Below are 22,223 nucleotides of genomic sequence, written 5' to 3' on the forward strand. Positions count from 1 at the left end.
CCGATGGGCGCCCTAAAAGACTTTCACCCCATTAATATCGACATATAAAAATAATTCGTTTTGCCAAGATAACTGGGTGGGTTACCTTTGGTAGATATATGCATTTAAAAATAAGAAATAAATATTAGTGTAAAAATTGTATGAGTTATAAAACGTTATTTTTTTTTTTTTTTTATATTCGCCGGTAGGGCAAATGACTCTACTCCACCTGATGGTAAGTGGTAGTAGAGTCCAAACGCGACGACGGCCAGTACAGACGGGAAAAACGTTCTGCACTAGCCGCCTTCGCCTTGCCGGCCCGCAAGATGCCTCTTCACGCCTCGTTTGAAGGAACCCGGGTTGTAAGAGGAGGGGAACACGTGAGCTGGTAAGAAATTCCATTTTTTGGAAGTGCGACAAAGAAAGGAGTTGCCAAATTTCTTTGTTCGCGATGGAATTGATGTCACAGTTAGGCGGTGACATCGAGAACCAGCTCGCGTGGACTTAAGAAGGAAGGGGGAAGCAGGAATTAGAGAGAATAATTCCTCAGAGCACTCGCCGTGATACAGTCTATAGAAAGCGCTCAGTGCTGCTATCTCGCGACGCAATTGTAAAGGTTCAAGGGTGTTTGTGACCTTTACGTCGCCAATAATGCGTACTGCACGTCGCTGCAACCGGTCCAAGGCCTCCAGTAGGTACTTAGCGGAGCCATCCCAAAGGTGCGAGTAATATTCCACGCAAGACCGTACCTGTGTTTTGTACAGCAGGCACAGTTGTTGTGGCGTGAAAAAGCGCCGCACCTTGTTCAGAACTCCGAGTTTCCGTGAAGCTGTTTTTATAACAGCCTCGATGTTTGATTATCTTATTGTTGAAATGTTATTACATTATTTTTAAAATATCTTGTTAAATATATACGCCCTGTACATAATATACATATATATAAATAAATATTTAAAATTACGATCTCGTTATCTATTTGAATATTACGGCACATATTACGGATACTTCTTCAAAAGTTTGAGGTAGTGAGTTAGTGACAGCAATTTGCTATCGACATTTTTATTCCAATGTATCTTGATCAGTGCCATTTCATTATTTTTTCGGAATTGGTTCTGCTACCTTTATATTTTATTCCTGCTGATTGAGAACAAAAAGGTACTACTGTTTATAATCTAAATATTTAAATAAACGCGTGCAAAAATCGAACAAATAAATCGGCTGGCGAATGGCAATACCTCGTTTAAGTTTTTGACATGCAACAGTAATTCACTAAGAATTAAGATTAAGATATCCATTTAGTTTATGTTGCCCATCTAAGGTTCCAACACTGATTTTCAGAGGTCACCGACGACGACTTTGTTGAATAATATTTTGTTTATAATATTTTAACCTAAAATATAAGAGAGAGAGAATGTTTCCATGTATTTCTTAAATTTACGTGTTTCATTCCAAAAATAATAATCATTCATGAGGAATAAAATTATATTCCATATTAATTTACTTTGGAATAAGTAGTTATAATTTTTTTGTAAGTCTTATTATATATGTAATTAATAGACAGAAACATTAAACTTTTTTTCTTATTTTTATTATTGTATTCAACATAGATTTACAGACAACATATATAGATAAATTAAGCTAAACCAGAAAAAAAATCTGAAGCATTTTTTATATTACTCGATGGCAAATTATTGACCATATCCTTCTTTTTATTTTGTTTGTGGTTCACATCAATCATAGTATCAATAGACTCAAAATAGGCGATATTCCAAAATTTTACATCATTATCGTGTGAGCAAGATGCAATATATTGGCCATCATGACTAATATCAAGAGCTTCTACTGGTAAACTATGTTGTCCTACAATTCCTAGTTGCCTTTGTGGAAACATGTGTGCTGCTCTTAGTATGCCATCTTCTCCAGAGGACACGACTATATTTTGTGTAATGGGTATCATACATTGTATAGAATGTTTCTGTCCAACATATTCATCACTGTGGAATCCAAATTCTTTCCAGTTGAACAAGTAAAATTTGCCCACTGACGATCCGACTAGTAACTTTGACTCTGAACGGAATAGTCCCATACAAGTTAACTCTGATTCATACTGCTCCGACGATGTGTATATTTTACTAGAAATAAATATACTTGTGAGATTATTTTGCTTTACTATATTAAGCACATTGTGTACTTTTATGACCAGTTACTATATTCATGAATTCTTATCTGTCTTTGCAGCATAACTTAAAAGTACCTTAATAAATAAAGCTTCTTGATGTACAATAAAAATTTCATTAAATATAGGAACCGGGCATTAGACTTTTTTAATTCAGATATATATGGTAGAAGTACATATTAAAGGATAATATAGATAATAATTTTTTATATATTGTCGTAATAAATTAGTAACAGTGATAGGAGTGTCATTCTATTGGTATTAGTAGGTTTAGACATTTTACATAATTGCAATTTATCACAATTTGGAAAACCAATGTAGTACAAAACCACAAATTGAACTGGACTCAAGACCAAACAAACTAGATGTTAATAATAAACTACAAGCTAGGGAAAAGCCTTAATTTAGGCTGACGACTTTCGCATTAAAGAGCAAATCGCTTGTAGACCTTAACATTTACGCATCCATCAAGTATACCAAATGAGGGATCAGATACTCCAGATTTAGGTTATTATAGAGGTGGAATATATATAATTTTTTTATTTAAAAGTGAATTGTGTATTACGAAAGAGCTAGTTAAAATATATTGACTTGTTAGGAGATTAAGCTAAACATTCATTACATATTAACTAAATGAAATTGCTTTTTATATTATCATTTACTTTTTTGGATCATCCTAGAATATGTGCACAGTAATGGAACTTATCTTACCTTCCTTTCAAATCAATAGAAGTGAGCATACCATCACCACCGGCACAAACTAAATACTTTTGTGCTTCATTAGTTATCATATCTGATATATAATCTTCCCCAATTTTTAGAGAAAATATAGAATTTTGTTTTCTCATATCCCAAAGCTTCACTGTGCCACAGTCATCACCTATGATTAAATATAACTAAAATAAGTATGTAGGTTCGTAAAATTTTTTTTTTTTGATCAGGAGTATCCCATACAAACTTAAAATAAATTTAAAATTAATGTAGTCAAAAGAAAATAATTGACAAATTAAAAAAATTATGTTGATGGACAGCCAGATTTCGACTCTATAGCAAATATTATAATAAAAAAGAAAGCTAAAATATCAATGTCTAGATTATAATATTTCTAGTAGTAGTGATTTTATAATCATCTTAATTATTTGATTTACCTGTAACAATTTTATTACTGTCCAATGTTATTAATTTATAAATTGGTTCTTCATGAGCATTTTCAAAACATTGCTTTAGTTTTCCAGTTTCTACATCTGTTGCCATAATTGCTTTATCCTATAAAAATAAATATGAAAAATAAATGTATTTATATTTATAAATTACAATGTGCTCTATTGCATTTTTTAACAATAAAAAAAAAATTTACACAACTTTGAAACAAGAACAATATGATTATTTATTTATCAACAATATGATGATTTTTTTTAACCGATTATTATATAATACATTTCGTAACTGTAGTGAGAAACTTAATTAAAAACTATGTATACTTTCCACTGCTGGATAAATGCCCCCTTTTGAAGAAAAGTTTGAAAACTTATTCATTTATTACATATGTGGCAGTTTCCTGACGAATTATCAGAAAGCCATTTCTGATAATATGTTGTCTCTATGTTATATATGCACCATACCTTTCAACTTAATTCCTCAGTGATCATAATTAACAAATGAGTTGGGGTATATGTATGACTTCATACATATGTTTTATCAGAGATGTTTTTAGTTTGCCACACATATATTTAATGGTTTATATGAATAAACACAAACAGAACCATGTCTACTGGGTTTTGCTAGTATTTATATCAAACTTACTTTAGCTGTAGTGAACATTGTTAATCCTTCATCATCAAATTCAATATCCCTGCAAGCTTTGGTGTGTAGTTCCAGTGTGTTGATCAGTTTTGTTTCATCATTACTATATTCATAAAGTAAGACATCTCCTACTATATTTGCCAAGCCTATAATATTTTTATTTGGATGAAATGAAATATCTACAATAAAATCATCACATTTAATACTTGGTGGATGGTCTCGTGGTTTCATTTTTTCTAATTTAATAGCTTTTACAACTTCATCTTCATCATCACCACTATCATGGTTCACATCCTTGCTATTATCATTTCCTACGTCTTCATCATCCTCACCTCCTGGAATATTAAAGATGTAAAGTAGTAATTTATAGTATATACATTATAACGCTGTAGTATAATAAAATGTATTTAAAAAAAATTTTTACTATGCTATACTATATTTCTTTTTTTTATAACATAATTTTATTTTTCGGACATATATTTAATTATAAATAAGTACTGAATATCAAAACAATATAAACCGGCAAGAAAAAAATTGAACGATAATTATTTCAAATTATAATATTTTTATTGAAAACATATTTACCACTTAAGGACATCTCATCATTTATATCAGAGTCCTCTCCCAAGTCACTGCTGCTGTCATCAGATGAATCCTTGTCGAAATCCCTAAAGTCAAGCGTCATCTTGTGATATTTTTTCACACAATTTCGAAAAAATTGATTATAAAGTTTTAATGTGCTAGAATTTTTAACAGGTTATAATTATACTGAAAGGCAACCAATGCCGAATGTCAGTTTGTCAATGTCAACTGTCAATGTCTAAATTTAACAGTTAAACAAGTAAATTTATTTTGCTTATAAAAGTAGGTAGGTACCTAGGAGTGAGAAAACATAACGTTTGAAAAACGTTCTTACTTATATTGATAAATTTAACTCTAAAGTGCTTATGAATAGTAATCTATAGCTTATTTAATATAATGTCATAATTTCCCTGTTCATCCCTTTGGTTATTTTTTTAGCAATGACGGTATTTACGAAAGTACTTGGATACCATTCACGGAGAAAGTTTCTCTGTCTACGTTGGAAACACAATATAATTCAAAGTCAAAGTAAAAATTCTTTATTCAATATAGAAGTGTTACACTTTCTTATTAAATATCATAAATCTACTACCGATACCGATTCGGAAATAAATACCTCAGACCTGAGAAGAACCGGCGAAAGAAACTCAGCGGGATTTTTTTAAATATTTTTGATAAAAAATAGTATATATTAAAATATTTAAGATTTCTTAAGAAGGAAAAGCCAACTACAATATTCATTAAAAATATACTAATAAGAATTACCAAAATCTATCAATGCATAAGACTTGACTGCCTACTTTCTTGTCAATATCAGCTGTCTCATTTTTATTTACGCCAAAATGATAACGTCATAGTCAAATTCAGTGCTTATTGTTATTGAATCTCTGGTATCGTTCGTCACACAAAAATTTTGTACGCTTGTAGAAGCAGTTGTTATTAGTATTTCGCTCGTTAATCATTCAAGTTGGAAAATATTTTCAAATATTAAAATAGTCTCTAAATAATTTGTGTTACTACCAGATACATTAATTCATATATAATAATAAAGTTTTATATGAATTGTTTTTATTTTCCTTATTAACTTAAGGAATTAAATTAATAAATATAAACAATTTAGAAAAAAGACAATTAGACTATACGGCGCTAATGGTCTCAATCATAAAAGAGATAACTAAAAGGATTCAAGGTAATTTTCATGTTTTATTTTTTAATTTACTTTTTTTTTATTTGCCTTGCTTTTCTGTTTATTAATGTATGTCTAATGCTGATTTAATTCCTGTTTTACATACTTAAGAACAACATCAAATTATTGCCAAATACGTTTTTTTTTATTATTTGTTGAAAAGATTTACTTTTCTTACTAATTTAAGTTGATACATAAAAAAGAGTAAAAATTTTAAATATCAATAGTTGATTTTCAGGCTTGAAAATTAGTCATATATTTAATATTGAATTGTTGGTATAATATCAAAAGTAGTAAGCTTTATAATACATACATCTATTTATCTAAGTGTGTCTCCTTGTTTAACTAGTTCTCCTTGTATAGTGTCTTTTAGTTGTTGAAAATCAAGTTCATACCATTAAGTCTGAATAAAGTATTTAATTTTTTTTCTCATAACTAATCAACAAGGAATAACTCAGATATCCTCTAATTGTATATGAAAAGGTATAAAATTAAACTGTTATATATTTTTGTGAAAAAAATTATTAAAAAGTAGTATTTTTTAAACGTAACAGCCTGTAAATATCCCACTGCTGGGCTAGTGCTCCTTTACCTATTTGTCAAGAAAGTTTGGAGCTTATTCCACCACGCTGCTTCAATGCGGGTTGGTGGAATACACATGTGGCAGAATTTCAGTAAAATTAGACACATGCAGGTTTCCTCACGACATTTTCACCGTAAAGCACAGGATGAATTATAATTACAAATTAAGGACATATGAATTCAGTTGTGACTTGAATCCACAATCATAGGTTAAGATTCAAGCATTCTTACCACTGGGCCTACTCGGCCCTTTGGTACAAGTGGTTTTAATAAATCTTATAGACTGAAGTTATAAATAAATAAATTATACTGAAATCTTTGTAACTTTTTCTATCAATAAGATGAGATACTTTTTTCTATCATGGAAACTGTCTCAAAATTTATTATTTAACATATATATATAATCTATCTTTACTAATATTATAAAGAGATAAGATTTGTTTTTTTTTTTTTGTAATTTTGTTTGTAATGGTTACACTCAAAATCTACTACACCAATTTAAAAAAATCTTTTACCTACAGAAAGCTTCATTACCAGCAAGTAACAATGTCTGAATAGATGTCTGTTGATATGTCTGATAGACTATATTTTATTTTCAAAAAATTAGATCCATACGAAAATTGCAATAATATATCCGAAGGTATCAGAGATTTTCCTATAAAATATATACTGAGATAGATTTTAATTGTTTAACCCAGACAAAGTGGGTAAAAAAAATGTAACTATTTAAATAATAATAAAACATAAAATAGGTTTTAATTGCTGACACCTAAATATATAATTAAAATAATTAATGACTATTTCATTAATAAACAATACAAAATAGTATAATATAATCATAAAATAAAAAAACATTAAACGAAAAAGTGGTGCTACGTTCCAAACGATTTTATTTAGTGGGCGTCTGAGCAACGGGCGCCGTCGGTATATCAATCGTACCTAGTGCGTTCGACCGGCACGTGTACAGTACACGCGACTCGACTGTACGCGTGACCTATTATTGGATCGAAAGCTGCGCTCACGTGGACCGTCCTAGGGTACTTTTGTTTGTATTTTCGTTATATACAGATAGTGTTAAACGAATCGAAACGGAGCGAAATTTTATTTAGGTAGTTAATTGATAAAATAAAACACGTGTCAAATCATCAATCAAACATAGTCAGTTTTAGGTGGTCATGTTTTAGTATATGTATAATGGTACCAGTTAATATAATTACAGATATTTTAAAAGCAATAGGGGGTTTATATAGAAGTTAGTAAAACAAAATAAATATGAATTGAATCGTACCAACGAAGGATCGTACATTTGATATACAACTGGGGCCGAATTCTACTACTTTATAACGATTACGATACGTTCCCGATTCAATTCCGATCAAACTTTGAATCATCTGTGTTTATTCGAGTCGGAACCGAACCGATAACATGTTAACATATACCGTTATGTCAAAATCCAACGTAATTGTTAACTTTTATGATAATAGTCGATAATTAAATTAAAGAATAGGAAAACGGAATAACGGCAACGATCAGGTTTCGATTCTATTGCGATAAGTGACAATTTTTTAGTAGAATTTGCTCCCTGGATGGCAATAGTTATTTTTTTTTGTTTCTTAAACTCTAGTTTCAGATGTTTTTGCGTTTATATTCTACTATTTTTCGCTCGCGTATATTATATAGTATAGTTTGGTGTAAAGTAAAATTTCATGACAATCGGTTGTAGTGAATGCGTAACAACAGATAAAAACAAGTCACTTTCGCTTTTAAGTGGAATCTTTAAACTGTTCAATCGTTAAAAAAATATCTGTTTTTGTATATAATAGTTAAATGGAGTATTTTCTTTTAAATGTAAGTTAAGTAGTAGCTAGCTAGTAAAGTTTACAGCGGCAAAATTTTCGGAGTTGGATTTATTTCAGCAGTCTCCAATTTTTATATTTCTATTGAGTTTAATATACATATTCCAGAAGGTTTAGTTGCATCAATCCAATAAGTTCTAATTTATATCAGTCCTATTAATATATATGCAGTTACAATAAATAAAGCAGGGGGGACATTCATGTATGTCGGGATAGATTTAAGGGAATGCTGTTTTTCTCATGGCCAACTGTATTTGCCTTATTTGCCTTATTTGCTTATCTAGATACCTTCATACTAATACCCCACGAAACTAAAACTAGAAATGTTGTATATACTGAAATACTCGTCTGCTCTTAGCGATTTCTTTAAATTATACTCGGGCACAGCATAAAATATAATATTTAAAGTAAAATTCTTCTACAATCAAACATGAAAGCATTCGATCCTATCATTGTTGAGATAATATTCGCAAGTAAATAATTTTTTTTAGAAAACAAATGTTTGTTTTATTATGATTCAGCAATTTTAAAATTTATTCCATTTACGGTCATAATACACATCTGGTTACATTTGAGTAAGTCATTATTATTGATGGCTTTTTTATTTCATTCGCGTCAGAAAAGTAAAAAAGTATACTGTAAAAATACTGTATTATATTATTATGTGCTGAATTAGAACACTAGACCTTGAGGCCCGCATAGGCGGGCCGGCCGTCAGAGCGTCACGGTAGCATGCGAAAGCGATCCCGTAGAGCTCCTCGTTAAGACGCAAAGGGCACCGCTGGTTTTTTAGTGGGTATTCCGATGTTCGGGGCGCACTCGGCGCCTAGGACACCGGCGAGCCGTAGGGGAAACGCGTAACGCAAAACGCGTTAAGCTTCCAGCGATAAAAAAAGGACACTAGACCTTACAGATCTTTTGACGTTATGGTACGCTTGACATATTTGGACTCCAGACATTAGGAAACACTAAACATTGTGGGATTGGATGTCATGGAAAACTGGTCACTTTAGCATACTACACTTTCGAGGAGACTAGACATTCTCAGCCAAAGCCATCAAAGTATATGCTTTATTCGAGGTTGTTACAAGCAATTTTAAATTGTCATTTTACAAAATAAATTAAATATTTAAGAGCTACCACAGCTTTCGAATGATTTTACCGTGAATAATTCATCCTTTTATAATCATATAATATATTTATTTATACTGCGTCAAAATCAATGAATAATACCTCTACGTTTTTTTAAGGAATATAATCGTGTACCGAATAATATGCTTTATTTATTAATTCATGTTTTAACATGAAAAATTTGTAAAATAGAAAATGAAAGCGTCTATATTTTCAATTTGTCTAAAATAAATGGTAACGTAAAGTTCTTGTTTATTAACTAATACAAGACGTATTAGTCAATAAACAAGAATATATTATATATTCAGTACTATACATATTTTTCTTTATTACAGCTATAAAATGGAGTGGGTTCTTAGAAGTCCACAGATTCATAATACCTTCAGCAACCTTGGTTATGCAACTCCAGATGGATATCACGTAAACGAAAATTGTAATGGTACGTCTTCGTTTCACCTCCTTTAATGTAATAAAGTATGTTAATTGTTATTTAACTTGCAGTTATAATCGATATTTTTATTTTGCAGCTGCTTTAGAAACGATACTTGAAAATATATTATCAGAAGACAAAAATTTACGCACATTTAGGAGAAGTATCAGCTTTGGACAAAACGTTACAAAAGATCTTTTACCTCTATTAATAAATACCAAAGATGATAAGATTATAGAGTTACTAATTAAAATATTGGTAAATTTGACAATACCCGTGGAATGTCTCCTTTCGGTAGATACTGTTAACAAAACAGACATAGGCAGACATGCTATATTCGAAATTAACAACTTGCTTTCTTCAATTAAGACCGCGATCACAGAGCAAAGTGTTTGTAAAGTGATTATTGATTTTTTGAAAAAGAACGCTGACGTTGAGTCCGTGTCGAACTTAAATAAGAAACAATGCACGAATATCAGTAACACACTTTTATTCTTACGTAATATATTACATATACCAGAGGATACTAATAACCTTAACTCAACGTTCACTAATCCAACTCACACGGTTCAGAATCAGCTATTATGGAACTTATTCAGTCAAAGTATCGACAAAATTCTAATAAAATTGATGACAATACCTGATGCGGTAAGTTGCTAGGTGTAAGTAGTCGTAAACATGCATGCAGTCGTGTGAAATTCGAATAACTTGAAGGTAATTTTTTTTTTCGAAAGTGACTTTGTTCGCAGTAATACATTTATATTTTGAACAATATTAGCTAACCAATATTTTATTTAAATATAACCACTATTTTTTTAAATCGTTTACATTTATTTTATTTCTATTGATGGTAAGAATCAAGATGTGTGTTTTGTATTCCATTTATTTTCCAGACTCATTGGGGAGTCACGATGGTCCAATTGATAGCCCTAATTTTCAAAGATCAACATGTAACCAAGTTGCATAAACTGCTAAATGTGTGGCTGGAGACTTCCCTCTCTGAGAGTTCTGAAGATAATGAGAGTAATACATCACCACCGAACAGAGGTAGGTATACAGTGTGTGCTAAGTTTATATCTATTCTTTTGAGTTGTTTTAAAATATATATCTATATAAATAAATAAAATTTAAGTCTGTGATTTCAAAATATCTACTGTTTTGAAGCAAATATATCTAATTGCGAGTTACCATAACAATCAATATTTTAATTTTTTGTCTGTCCGTTTGTACGCGTTGTTAGTTGCTCAAGTGGCTACTTTTGCACACACATATGCCTTTATTTTTCTTACTACGAGTACTAATTTAATAACATAAAAAATTCAGTTCATTATAATCTTTAACGCTCAAACATAAACTTTAATTATTATGTCAAAATATTTATATTTGAGTCCTTAGTTCTGTCATCGGTGATAGGTTAAAAGATATAAATTTAAAATGTGACTTGAAAATAAAGTCATTTTTATATAAGTAAAAATATTTATTCTAAAATGAAACTAAAAATCTATGCAATAAGGTTAAAAATAGTATGTTGCCAATTTTGGGCTTACTCTATTTCGTTTAGTTAGCAGCAAATATTGTTAAGCGATTAAAAAAAAGTTGTCTTTTATATTTTATATTTATCCTCTTTCTTTTGTGACAATAGATACACATTCTGCACAGCGAAATGGGTGACTAGGAAATCTACAAATAAAAATAACATGTATAATAAAAATATTGAGTAGTCCATAGCACTTTCCAGAACAGTCGACGTCAGTTGGCGCGTTGTCGCAAACATTGATCAACAATAATAATATTTGATGATTGGTTCATATTTACTATGTAAATATGTTTTTATTTAATAAAAAACACTTAGTGATATTAACTTAACGAAAAAAAAAACTTATAAAATCTTGGCCTTATGGTGGTTATTTACATAATTTTTGAACGCGTACTGTGGCACTTTGACGTCTTATTGTTGGCTATGATTAGACTATACTAATTTGAAATAAGACCACAAACGTATTTGTGCTCTTATTTTTCAGGCCGTTTTTGAAGCGCTTACCGGGAATCTAGTACATTGATCGAAGCTCTATGCCATTATGATTCGAATACTTATTCAACAGGTAGCAATCATTCATCGTCGATGGTAACGTCAGATCCTACATCAGACTCATCTGACACCGGGGCGAGTGGCATAAGCAATCAAGGACAAAACTCCGTCAATAATTGCTGGGATAATAATACCTCTAGAAATGATGTTGATGGTGGAAAGCAATCATTTCAATCACAAAATGAAAACAATAAAACTTTAGGCGAAACCAGTGAAAGTAACGAGAGTAAACTATTTAACCAATCTGAGCCCCTGAGCCAGAAAAATGTAAGTTTGTCTTTAATATGAAATTAAATTGATTGATATATGAGTATATTTTATGTTCGTGTTCTATTTATTTACGTATTGTTTATGTTATTATTAATTACATAAAAAAAATAAAGTTTCTGATGGGCAATTGCTAGTATACTTATAAATACTTCATGGCGTCATCATTACGCCTAAGTAGGAAAACGTCCCCGTTTTTAAACATGTAAGTATAACAGAATGTCTTAACGAACTTTTTTTTTATAAACCACGACTATTAAGTATGTAAATGACGTAGTAGAAAATATAATTGCAGTTATGATTCAATTATAAATTATAGGTAAATAATCCCAAGAATAGCGAAAATACCAAAAAAGTTGAAACTAAAAATGAAAAAATAACAGCTCTATCTGAAAACTCGGATTTCGGCTACGGAACCCAAAAAGAAAATCTAGGAGCAATATTGACTTCTAGTAATGAAGACGAATTGCCAGTGAAACAAGCTGCACACCAGAAATCGCATCCTGTAAAACAGAGAACTAACAAAAACAAAGTCCGTGACAACGTTTCTCCGCAAGAGCGCAAAAGGAAAAAGATTGTGAAAAGATTTAAAGCTAATATGTAAGTATACATTCGTAGTTCATGTATAGGTAGAAATGTACATAATTTATAAAGTAATGTTTTACGTCAATAAGTATTTTGTCTTAACCGACACGTGTATTCGGCGTCACGCCAGTTACTTGTAGCTTTATTTATATAACTCAATTGTTTTCAAAGTTCCTCACTTGAAGTGTTCAACAAAGTTCTCTTTTGTTAAAAACTGCTTGGGCGGACCTAAAAGAACAACTCGGTTTTTTATTGTTTCAAAAATCCCAATACTTTTTTATTAGCCCGACATTTGAGCAGAGGACAAAACTCAAGCCGTCGAGGCATTTATAGAAAATTGTTTTAACTGACTATATAGCTTAAGGCTTGCGCGTATTCTTTTTATAAGAATTCTTAAGTTTCGCGTCTTGTTTCGTCGCATGTATGGATATAATTCAGATTAACAATTTGTCCTTTTTTAGTATAAATGTCCAAGGCTTAACACATAGCACGCCAACCGATGAAGACATTTCCAACGTATTAAAGGAATTCACTGTAGACTTCCTCCTGAAGGGCTACAACTCGTTGGTCCGAACTCTACACACGCAGATACTCACAAATATGCAACTGGAGATCGACACATCACATTTCTTTTGGCTCGTCACCTACTTTCTTAAATTTGCAACTCAGATTGAATTGGATTTGGAGCATGTATGCTCGGTGCTGTCCTTCGACATAATCTCGTATCTCACAGCTGAAGGAGTCAACCTGGCCGAACAGTTCGAATTGTCTATTAAACTGGACGGAAATGATTTAAAACCAAAAATAAGAAGATTACATTTGGTAAGTGATTTTAATATTAGAATTAAAAAAAAAAAATATTTTTTTTTCTTAATACTGAATGATAGTAAATTCCTAAATAAATGATAGTAAATATAAAGTATATAATAATAATTCTTATACTTAATTGATATTAGTATACATTTGGTATTATTATTGTTTCTGTAGGTCGTCACAGCTATACGAGAATTTATTCAAGCGATTGACGTTTACAAAAAATCTGCTAACATGTGTAGCAATGACAAAGACACTCTCATCAAGTTGGAAATAAAAATGTGCGAAACCGACGAACTGCGTTTACTATTTGTTCTACTTTTGAGACATTACAATCCGAAATATCATACTAAACAATATTTAGAGGTAACATAACATTTTTTGTATTTTATATCATTAAAGTAAATGAAATATCGCGAATTGTTATTCATTGTTATTTTTTGTAGAGTATTCTACACCCCTGAGTGTATTTATAATGTCTTAATATGCCATGTCTACATGGTAGCTTATCAATAAGTTACTAGCGTTAATCGATTACATTTGACGATGTATCTTCGATTCCCGATTGAACCAGCTTCTAATTTTAGAAGCTATATCAAACAAGGCATATTTTTTATGGTTAATACTGGCCAGCGTAACCATTTGTAGAATAGAAGAATATTTTATGCTTTTATTCTCACCTCTCCTTATTATATAGTTTCATAATTGATGATATACTTATATTTTTTAATTTAAGAAGAAATATCTAATTAAATATTGTTTTATAAAGCCGAGATGGCCCAGTGGTAAGAATAAGAAGTGGGTTCAAACCCGGGCAAGCACCATTGAATTTTCATGTGCTTAATTTGTGTTTATAAGGAACGGTGAAGGAAAACATCGTGAGGCAACCTGCATGTGTCTAATTTCACTGAAATTCTGCCACATGTGTATTCCACCAACTCGCATTGGAGCAGCATGGTGGAATAAGCTCCAAAACCTTCCCTCAAAAAGGGAGAGGAGGCCTTAGCCCAGCAGTGGGACATTCACAGGCTGTAACTGTTACTTACTGTTATATATATATATATCTTTTTAGGATCTTATTGTTACGAATCACATACTCCTAATTTTCTTGGACAATGTATTGAAAATGCCAGAATATAAAGGCGACGGCAAAATCGTCGATCATATCAGACAGTAAGTTATTTGAATTTGTTCAGGTAATATGTAATTGCGTTTTTGATTCATAAAGTATATAATCGAAATTCGTATGTTTCTTATTTATGTTATAATCGCTTTATAGTTAGTTCTACAATATAAAGAGTATAATGAATGGCTTGAATATTGGTATAATTTGATATCTCGCAAAGCGAGATATTTAGTTTAGTACAACGTAACTTATATCTTAATGGAAATTTCTCTTTAGCTATTTTTAAATCTAGGCTTATTATTAACAATGAAAATAATTACAAAATTTCTAGAAACAAATCAATTAATAAATTGCTTGTTATATTTCTCTACAAGTATTTCAAATAATTTACTGTTAAAGTAAAGGCGTACGTTAATTGAAAAAGTCTAAAATATATCTTTAATTTAGTTTATATTTTTAGATTTTCGTCGCCAGAAATAATGTTTCAGTATGGAATTCTCTTAGAGAATTACGAGGGGAATGGAGAGTTCGTAAATGATTGCATATTCACTCTCATGCACCACATCGGAGGGGAGCTCGGGTGTTTAATATCTCTCTTTCAGCCGAATATATTAAAGACATTCACATCTATTTGGAAATCTAATTTTGATATATGCGATGTAAGTATATTTATATAGAGATATATCTCTGAACACGTCATTCCCTTGTATTTTAACATCAATTTCTATGGTATTTTTAATAACTTTTATCATATTACGTATGATATCAAACAGTAGTTATTTAGTTTATATGATATTGTTAATATCGAAAATGAACAATTTCTACGTGTTTGTTTGGTAAAAAGACCAATTTAAACTTAAATTTCCGATTGAATTGGTATGAACTGGTCTTATATATAACCAATTGCAAAAATGGTGGTTTTTTTCGTATTATATCTCTGTTTGTACAAAATTACATTCACAATTTTCAGGGCGTTATATAGTATGTATAGATTTTAAACCAATAGGACTACAAGTTATTATTTATATTATAATTATAATCCTTGGTCCGTTTATAGAACGTGACATATAAAAAATAAGCTACTTTTATACATAGTGCTATAAAAAAATAGGCTACTTTTATACAGACAAGCCACAGGCAACAACCGCAAGTAAACTTACCAAAATATAATAAAAGCAAATACCATTAATGTAATAAACCAAACTAAGCAGATTTTCATATGATATATCTTTGTGAACTCAAATGAAGCAAAAGATAATTGACAATTCAGCGGTGCTTGCCCAGGCTTGTATATTCTAACAACGCCATCTAGGATCTCGAAATAATGTTATTAGTAATAATTATTTATGTTAAATATCTTATAATTTTTTAGGATTGGTCAGACTTAATTGAGTACGTGATTAACACGTTCATCAAAAAACCGTATAAAATTCAAAACGCCATGAGTCACATACAGAAGAAATTTTTCGAGGATGATAAACATTTGAAAGAGATCTTGTTGAGCGCTGAAGAACTAAGTGAACCGCCAGAAGATAAGAAGTCGGTTCAATTTTCGACTGACAGCATCTCTAATAGGTAAAACAGGTTATGGGTGATATGAGTGGCCACACATTTCAGTAACAAAAGCTTGCGGTAGTCACTAACTATATTTATCATGAAGCAATATTTTTTTTTCTTTCACATAAGAAATATATTCAAATATAATTTCACAATTCACTCCTTGATTTATTGTTGATTTTTTTAATAAAAGATTGGTTGTATCTCCACTGCCCTTCGTGTTAGTTTAACGTAGACACTTTCATGTTATGATGATTACTATCGCTGTGAAGTAATTTAAAAAAAAATTTAACAGTCCAATCGTTATGTTTATGAAAACATATTTTAAATTAATCTTGTGTACTTTCCAACAACTTTCTTAACTTATTTCCATTTTTTGATAGATGGACTGAAGAAGAATTGTCTTCGTTGAATTGGAATTACATGCAATGCAGTAATTCAGCAGACGTAATCGGGGATATTATCAACATGTTTAAAGAAGATGGCATCATTAAGAATAGAAAAGCGGTTGTGAGGGAACTTTACAACCAATTCATCCTCAACAAAGATGAGTTTGAAACCTTTATGAAAAAGGAAAATGACAAACCTTTCCACAGCAAAACGCCACACGAAAATATGAAAGAAAATAGGGAGGATGAAATATCGAAACTCTGTGAACAGCTCAGACAGGATGGAATGCCTAAATTTTTAGATTGGGTTCAAATGGTTCTCTTAGAAACCTGTTATGCGAAAATATATTTGGAAAAGTCAGCGAAAAGTATGTTCAGTTCGAACGACACGAAAACATTCGATTCAAATGGAAAGGAATATGAGTCGTTACCGAAGCAGCCCGCGGACTTGCCCGTCCTGTCACCAGTGTCGTATCATTCTTTACGTGAGTTGATTTTTAACTAAAAAAATTGTAAATTAAATATATTCAATATTATCTTTAAAAAATAAAAAATAATGCTACATATCTTATTTTTTTGTTATTTTTTCGTATATTAAGTAGCGTTAGGTTATAATAATATTTTAAACGGAAAGGATTTTTTCACAGAATGCTAATAATTTTAATAAATAATATGTTTTATAGTCCTGAATAAACCCATACCCCTGGTGCCGTGGAATGGCCAACAAGCCTCTATTTGCAAGGACTTGAAATTCTTGCTACTTTTACATAAACTTGGTTTCCATATGCCAGTGGACACTGGCAAAGTTTTCATTAGTATACCGAACTTCTGGACACCTGACTTCCTGTACGAAATGGCTGGGAAGATATCGCCTATTGATGTTTGTAAGGGACATTTTTCTTGTAATAATTTTGGTCATGTCAATATTTTGGAGTATCTGATATAAATTTACATAACATAAATAAAGTAATTGTGATTGTACTGAAACATGAATATGATAAGTTTGTCTGAGTATGAAATGTCGTCGTTATATCTAAATTATTATTTTAGCAAAGTTGAAATTCTCCCTGAGCGATATATCCGAAAGCAGTATCATTCACTTCGCCGTGACGAAGAACTGTGTCTTACCAGAGATGTCAAAGGGTCGAGACGTCTTAACACCCACTTCTGAAAATTTCTTTCAAATACATAGCAAGAAGCAAAATCGCTCGAACATTATGAATTTAACGCCCATGTTAGTATTTTAGGTGTCTTACTTATACAGAACTATGTTTGCGTTTTTAATTGCATTGCACGTTCAATTGTTGTATTTTTATTTTGTACATTTTTATTTCAGGCCTGGATCTCCTTACTCTTCTGCTGAAGATGACGAAGTCGTTATTAACAAACCATGCTGGTTTGACGTAGTACAAAAATCTCAAAAATTTAAACTGTCCTTAGATTTGGCAAAGTGAGTGATTATTATAGTTGGTCTAAAACAATTTTTCACACATTGCAAAATTCCTTCCAACCGTTTCGTAACAGCCCGTGAATGTCCCACTGCTGGGCTAAAGGCCTCCTCTCCCTTTTTGAGTAGAAGGTTTGGAGTTTATTCCACCACGCTGATCCAGTGCGGGTTGGTGGAATACACATGTGGCAGAATTTCAGTGAAATTAGACAGATGCAGGTTTCCTCACGATGTTTTCCTTCACCGTAAAGCACGAGATGAATTATAATTACAAATTAAGCACATGAAAATTCAGAGGTGCTTGCCCGGGTTAGAACCCACGATCAGCCGTTAAGATTCACGCGTTCTTACCACTAGGTCATCTCGGTTTCTCAAATATAACACAAATAAAAAAAAAACCAATGGAAGTGCTTACAAATCGGTGAACGTAGCAAAAGTGAAACTTTTTGCGTGAGAAAGGTTTCATTCTTAATTTTACAAAGATATGGCATTTACTGGGCGGCGAGCTAACATCTGTTTAATACATCTTTTAAAAGCTATCAACTTGGTGTTCAATATTAGCAGCAAATTACATAATCGATTCTTTTATTTTTGAAAATAAAGCATATTATTTATAATATTATTATATAAACATATTATTATAATGCCAACTGCAACTTTTTAATGGCCCAACCTGGGATTTCAACCCAGACCTCAGAGTCTGCGGCCTCACATCTAGCCACTAGACCAACGAGGCAGGAACAAGTGATTACTGGTGCCAGTGTCTGTGGCATAAGTTACTACTTAATAGGAGGCCTATTTACTCGTCTGTCGTCCTAAGAACTTTTTTTAAATATTGTGTAATAAACATTAAGTTTGGTTTCTGTTGTTTGTCAATCAATTTGTTTGCAGATCCATTATATCGGTCGAAAATGATACTATGAAGGTTTGTGTACCTGAAAAGGTTACGCACGTCCCGCTTGATATGACGTCCCATCAGCTCGGACCACTCGAGAGCTCTTCGCTCATACTTCCGACGATTATGAGTGTGAATCAAGAAGCCAGCGCTTTCAGAACACGACTAACGGACCCTGATTATTACAATAATAGGTAAGCTTCTACCAATTAAAAATAGTTATTTTATATATTATTAGCTGTTGCCCGCGACTTCGTTTGTGTTTATGTATAAGTAAAGAATAAATTATTGTTTGGAAGTCTGTGATTTTAAAGTAAGAAACATGAAATGTCATTCTGGTTAGAAAAAAGTATATTAAGGTTTTTTTTTAAATTTTAGATTGATGATTATTCTTTTAATAATCATCAGTGAACTTACTGTGAATTCCTGTAGTTTGAATATTTTATAGTGACTTAAAAAAAATGAAGAAAATTTTATTTTATAAATGTCTTCTGATCTACGATTCTGTTGCTTAAATACCCCGGTCATCTATCCATGCCTTTGGATATAGTTAATACTGTAAATAAGCAAGCGTACGAATATATTTTTTATTCTACCAAACTCAGATTAAATAAAACTATTCAACTCATTCAAAAGAATAATTGAAGCACCTTTTTGTAAACGGCCCTACCAGGGCTTTGTGTAAGCTCGTCTGGGGAGGTACAAATCACTCATCAGATAGTCTACCGCTAAACAGCAATACATAGTATTGATGCTGTCCTGTTTGAAAGAAGAGTGAGTCAGTGTAACTACAGACACAAGGGAGATAATACCTTGGTTCCCAAGGTTGGTGGCGCATTGGAGATATAAGGAATGGTTAATATTTCTTATATCGCCAATGTCTATGGGCGATGGTGATCACTTTTTTTTTTTTTTTTTTTTTATAGTAAAGGAAGGCGGACGAGCATATGGGCCACCTGATGGTAAGTGGTCACCAACGCTCTTAGACATTGGCATTGTAAGAAATGTCAACCATCGCTTACATATCCAATGCGCCACCAACCTTGGGAACTAAGATTTTACGTCCCTTGTGCCTGTAATTACACTGGCTCACTCACCCTTCAAACCGGAACACAACAATATCAAGTATTGCTGTTTTGCGGTAGAATATCTGATGAGTGGGTGGTACCTACCCAGACGAGCTTGCACAAAGCCCTACCACCAGTGACTTAATATCAGGTGGCCCATTTGAATGTCCGCCTACCTATAACATAAAATAAACGACGTTTGTGGTGTTGCATACTGTGGCTAAAATTGCTAAGCTACTCTGAATCATGCAACATTGAAACTGTCCATGTGATAACAGTTTTCACTAAAATAAATGCCGGCCATATTCAATGATTGTCATGGGGGAGCACACTTTAAGAGGGAACTATATACTTTAAAAATCGAATGATATATTTTTATGAATAGCATTCTTGGAATTAAAACTACCTCTCCTCGAGCAAAACATGAAATAAGTAGGAATAGAGGGTCATAAGGTAAAGCTTCGAGACCACCTATTAAGTGGTACGTATGACAATAATGGAATACGTTTTCTCTTTATAAATTTCACTAACATATTAAAGTTTGTATAAAAAAAGTTTTACTTGCATCTCCCTAGGAAATATTGATATTAAGACATTGTGTATTTTGCATTTCGTTATTTGCGCCCAGAAGTATATATATATGAAGTTTTTTTAGCGAATATATACATACGTTCTAACTCATCAAAACAAAAATAATTGCTTAGTGTTTACATCATAAAATGTATCTACTGCCAAAATTTTAAGTTTCTAACCCAGTTTTTTGGCCCTGCGTTGATGAATCAGTCAGGAATAGTCGTTATATGTACATAGGTAAAAACAAAAATACGTACCTTCCTATGTTTTTATAACTTTTGATAGACTAAACCGATTTTGATGAAATAAAAACTAAACGGAACCGTGAAATACATCTTATAATATTTAAATTTTTTATTTTAAGCCGTTTCAAAGATTAGCAGTTATTTTGAAATCACAGACACACTTCAATTTTATTTATTTGTATAGATAATCTTAGTAGTAATAATTTAATATTTAAAAAGTTAGGTCTAAAAAGTTTTCGTAATTTAAATTCCCTTTTAATGAACTTAGATGATTAATATTTTTTTTTTTATCAAACGAATACACAAAATAAGTGAACGCGATCATTGAATAGTCAACTCAGAATAGCGAATAGTGGCGCAGGTGGCGATTACTAGGTAGGTTGTGGCGTTAAACCGTGTCCGTATGTGCAGCGTGTGCGAAACGGCGTCAGTGGCGTCGGACCTGACGTGCATGTACGTGTCGGACGAGGAAGACAAGCCGGAGTCGCTGCGCAGCTCCCTCAAGCCGCTCCACGACCGCTGCTCCGACGAGCACGAGCAGAGCAAGCGCCCGCGCGTGCAGTACCTGCCGCCCTACTAGTGCGGGTGGCATCCATGCACTTTAGAAAATATTTGTGTTTGAAGTAATGTAGCTTATATTTAAACGTAAATTTTTGTTTGTTAGAATTTTATTTTTAGTTCTGCGTCTGCTCCATCTAGGTGTTGTTCGTTTTATTGAATTAAAATTAAAGTGTCGAGCTTTTATTACCTACTTCTCAAAAAGTTTTGCGGACAAGAGTTACGCGTCGCATTCGACGTGCTGCGCCGCATCTGGTCGACAGGTAAGCTAAGTTACACTTACGCGCAGAATTCAAAATCTAATTGTCTTTATAATTAAATAGGCTTTATACGTATTTTTGTCACGTTAACAGTCCAAAGTGAATGTATCAGCTGTGTGGAGAAACAGATTTTAGTATTAAGATATCGAAGTAACCTCTTAGAAGTAGTTATTTATTAATGATGGTAGGTATTAATTGAATGTAATAAATATAGACTAATGCCTACTAATAATGCATTTCATAATTTATGTATTATGTTATAAGTGGCATTCGTTTGATTTCAACCTCGAGCTTTCAAAAATTATCTGCTTCTTCTAAACAGTACCATTGAACAAGTCAGTATAAGATGAAATGTAGCGATAAGATTATTATATTTTATTAGAATAAATGATTATGTGCTGTATTGTTATGTCTTTGTCTACGAATTCCTCATGTTCGGAAATAATTTTGTTGAAACAAACAGTTGAACTCTATCAATCTTTTTTTACGTTGTTTTTACATTTGAAAGGAAACTTTGATTTCGTTATATAATTGTAGTTTTTTCGATTTAATTAAGTTTGTAGATTAAGAGTTAATAAAAGTATTCGTGTAGAAAATGTGTAAATAATTTATTTGAAAATTAACAAT

General features: G+C 31.8%; 2 protein-coding genes across 3 annotated transcripts; one reads left to right on the top strand and one right to left on the bottom strand.

The window, feature by feature from the left end:
• Positions 1 to 1,545: 1,545 nt before the first annotated feature.
• Positions 1,546 to 4,747, bottom strand: LOC126780888 (WD repeat-containing protein 55 homolog). Of its 2 annotated transcripts, none has more exons than XM_050505574.1 (5): positions 4,544 to 4,747; positions 3,959 to 4,290; positions 3,304 to 3,421; positions 2,867 to 3,035; positions 1,546 to 2,111 (listed from the first exon to the last, which is right to left on the bottom strand). In XM_050505574.1, exons 1-5 carry the CDS (start codon positions 4,641 to 4,643, stop codon positions 1,613 to 1,615), a joined length of 1,218 nt encoding a protein of 405 aa, XP_050361531.1. In that variant the 5' UTR covers positions 4,644 to 4,747; the 3' UTR covers positions 1,546 to 1,612. The 2 variants fall into 2 exon arrangements, with proteins under 2 accessions (XP_050361531.1, XP_050361530.1); XM_050505573.1 differs by having other exon boundaries at positions 3,959 to 4,293.
• A 680-nt stretch (positions 4,748 to 5,427) lies between these two features.
• Positions 5,428 to 22,175, top strand: LOC126780877 (protein timeless). The gene is made up of 17 exons (XM_050505546.1): positions 5,428 to 5,729; positions 9,631 to 9,734; positions 9,823 to 10,373; positions 10,619 to 10,772; positions 11,828 to 12,081; positions 12,401 to 12,681; positions 13,128 to 13,488; positions 13,654 to 13,845; positions 14,552 to 14,652; positions 15,066 to 15,264; positions 15,978 to 16,180; positions 16,546 to 17,036; positions 17,235 to 17,435; positions 17,602 to 17,785; positions 17,888 to 18,001; positions 18,890 to 19,087; positions 21,190 to 22,175. The coding sequence occupies exons 2-17, from the start codon at positions 9,638 to 9,640 to the stop codon at positions 21,356 to 21,358; spliced, it is 3,750 nt and encodes a 1,249-aa protein (XP_050361503.1). The 5' UTR covers positions 5,428 to 5,729; positions 9,631 to 9,637; the 3' UTR covers positions 21,359 to 22,175.
• The last annotated feature ends 48 nt before the right edge of the window (positions 22,176 to 22,223 follow it).

The sequence above is a fragment of the Nymphalis io genome, chromosome 3, assembly GCF_905147045.1.
Source record: "Nymphalis io chromosome 3, ilAglIoxx1.1, whole genome shotgun sequence".
Taxonomy (NCBI): domain Eukaryota; kingdom Metazoa; phylum Arthropoda; class Insecta; order Lepidoptera; family Nymphalidae; genus Nymphalis; species Nymphalis io.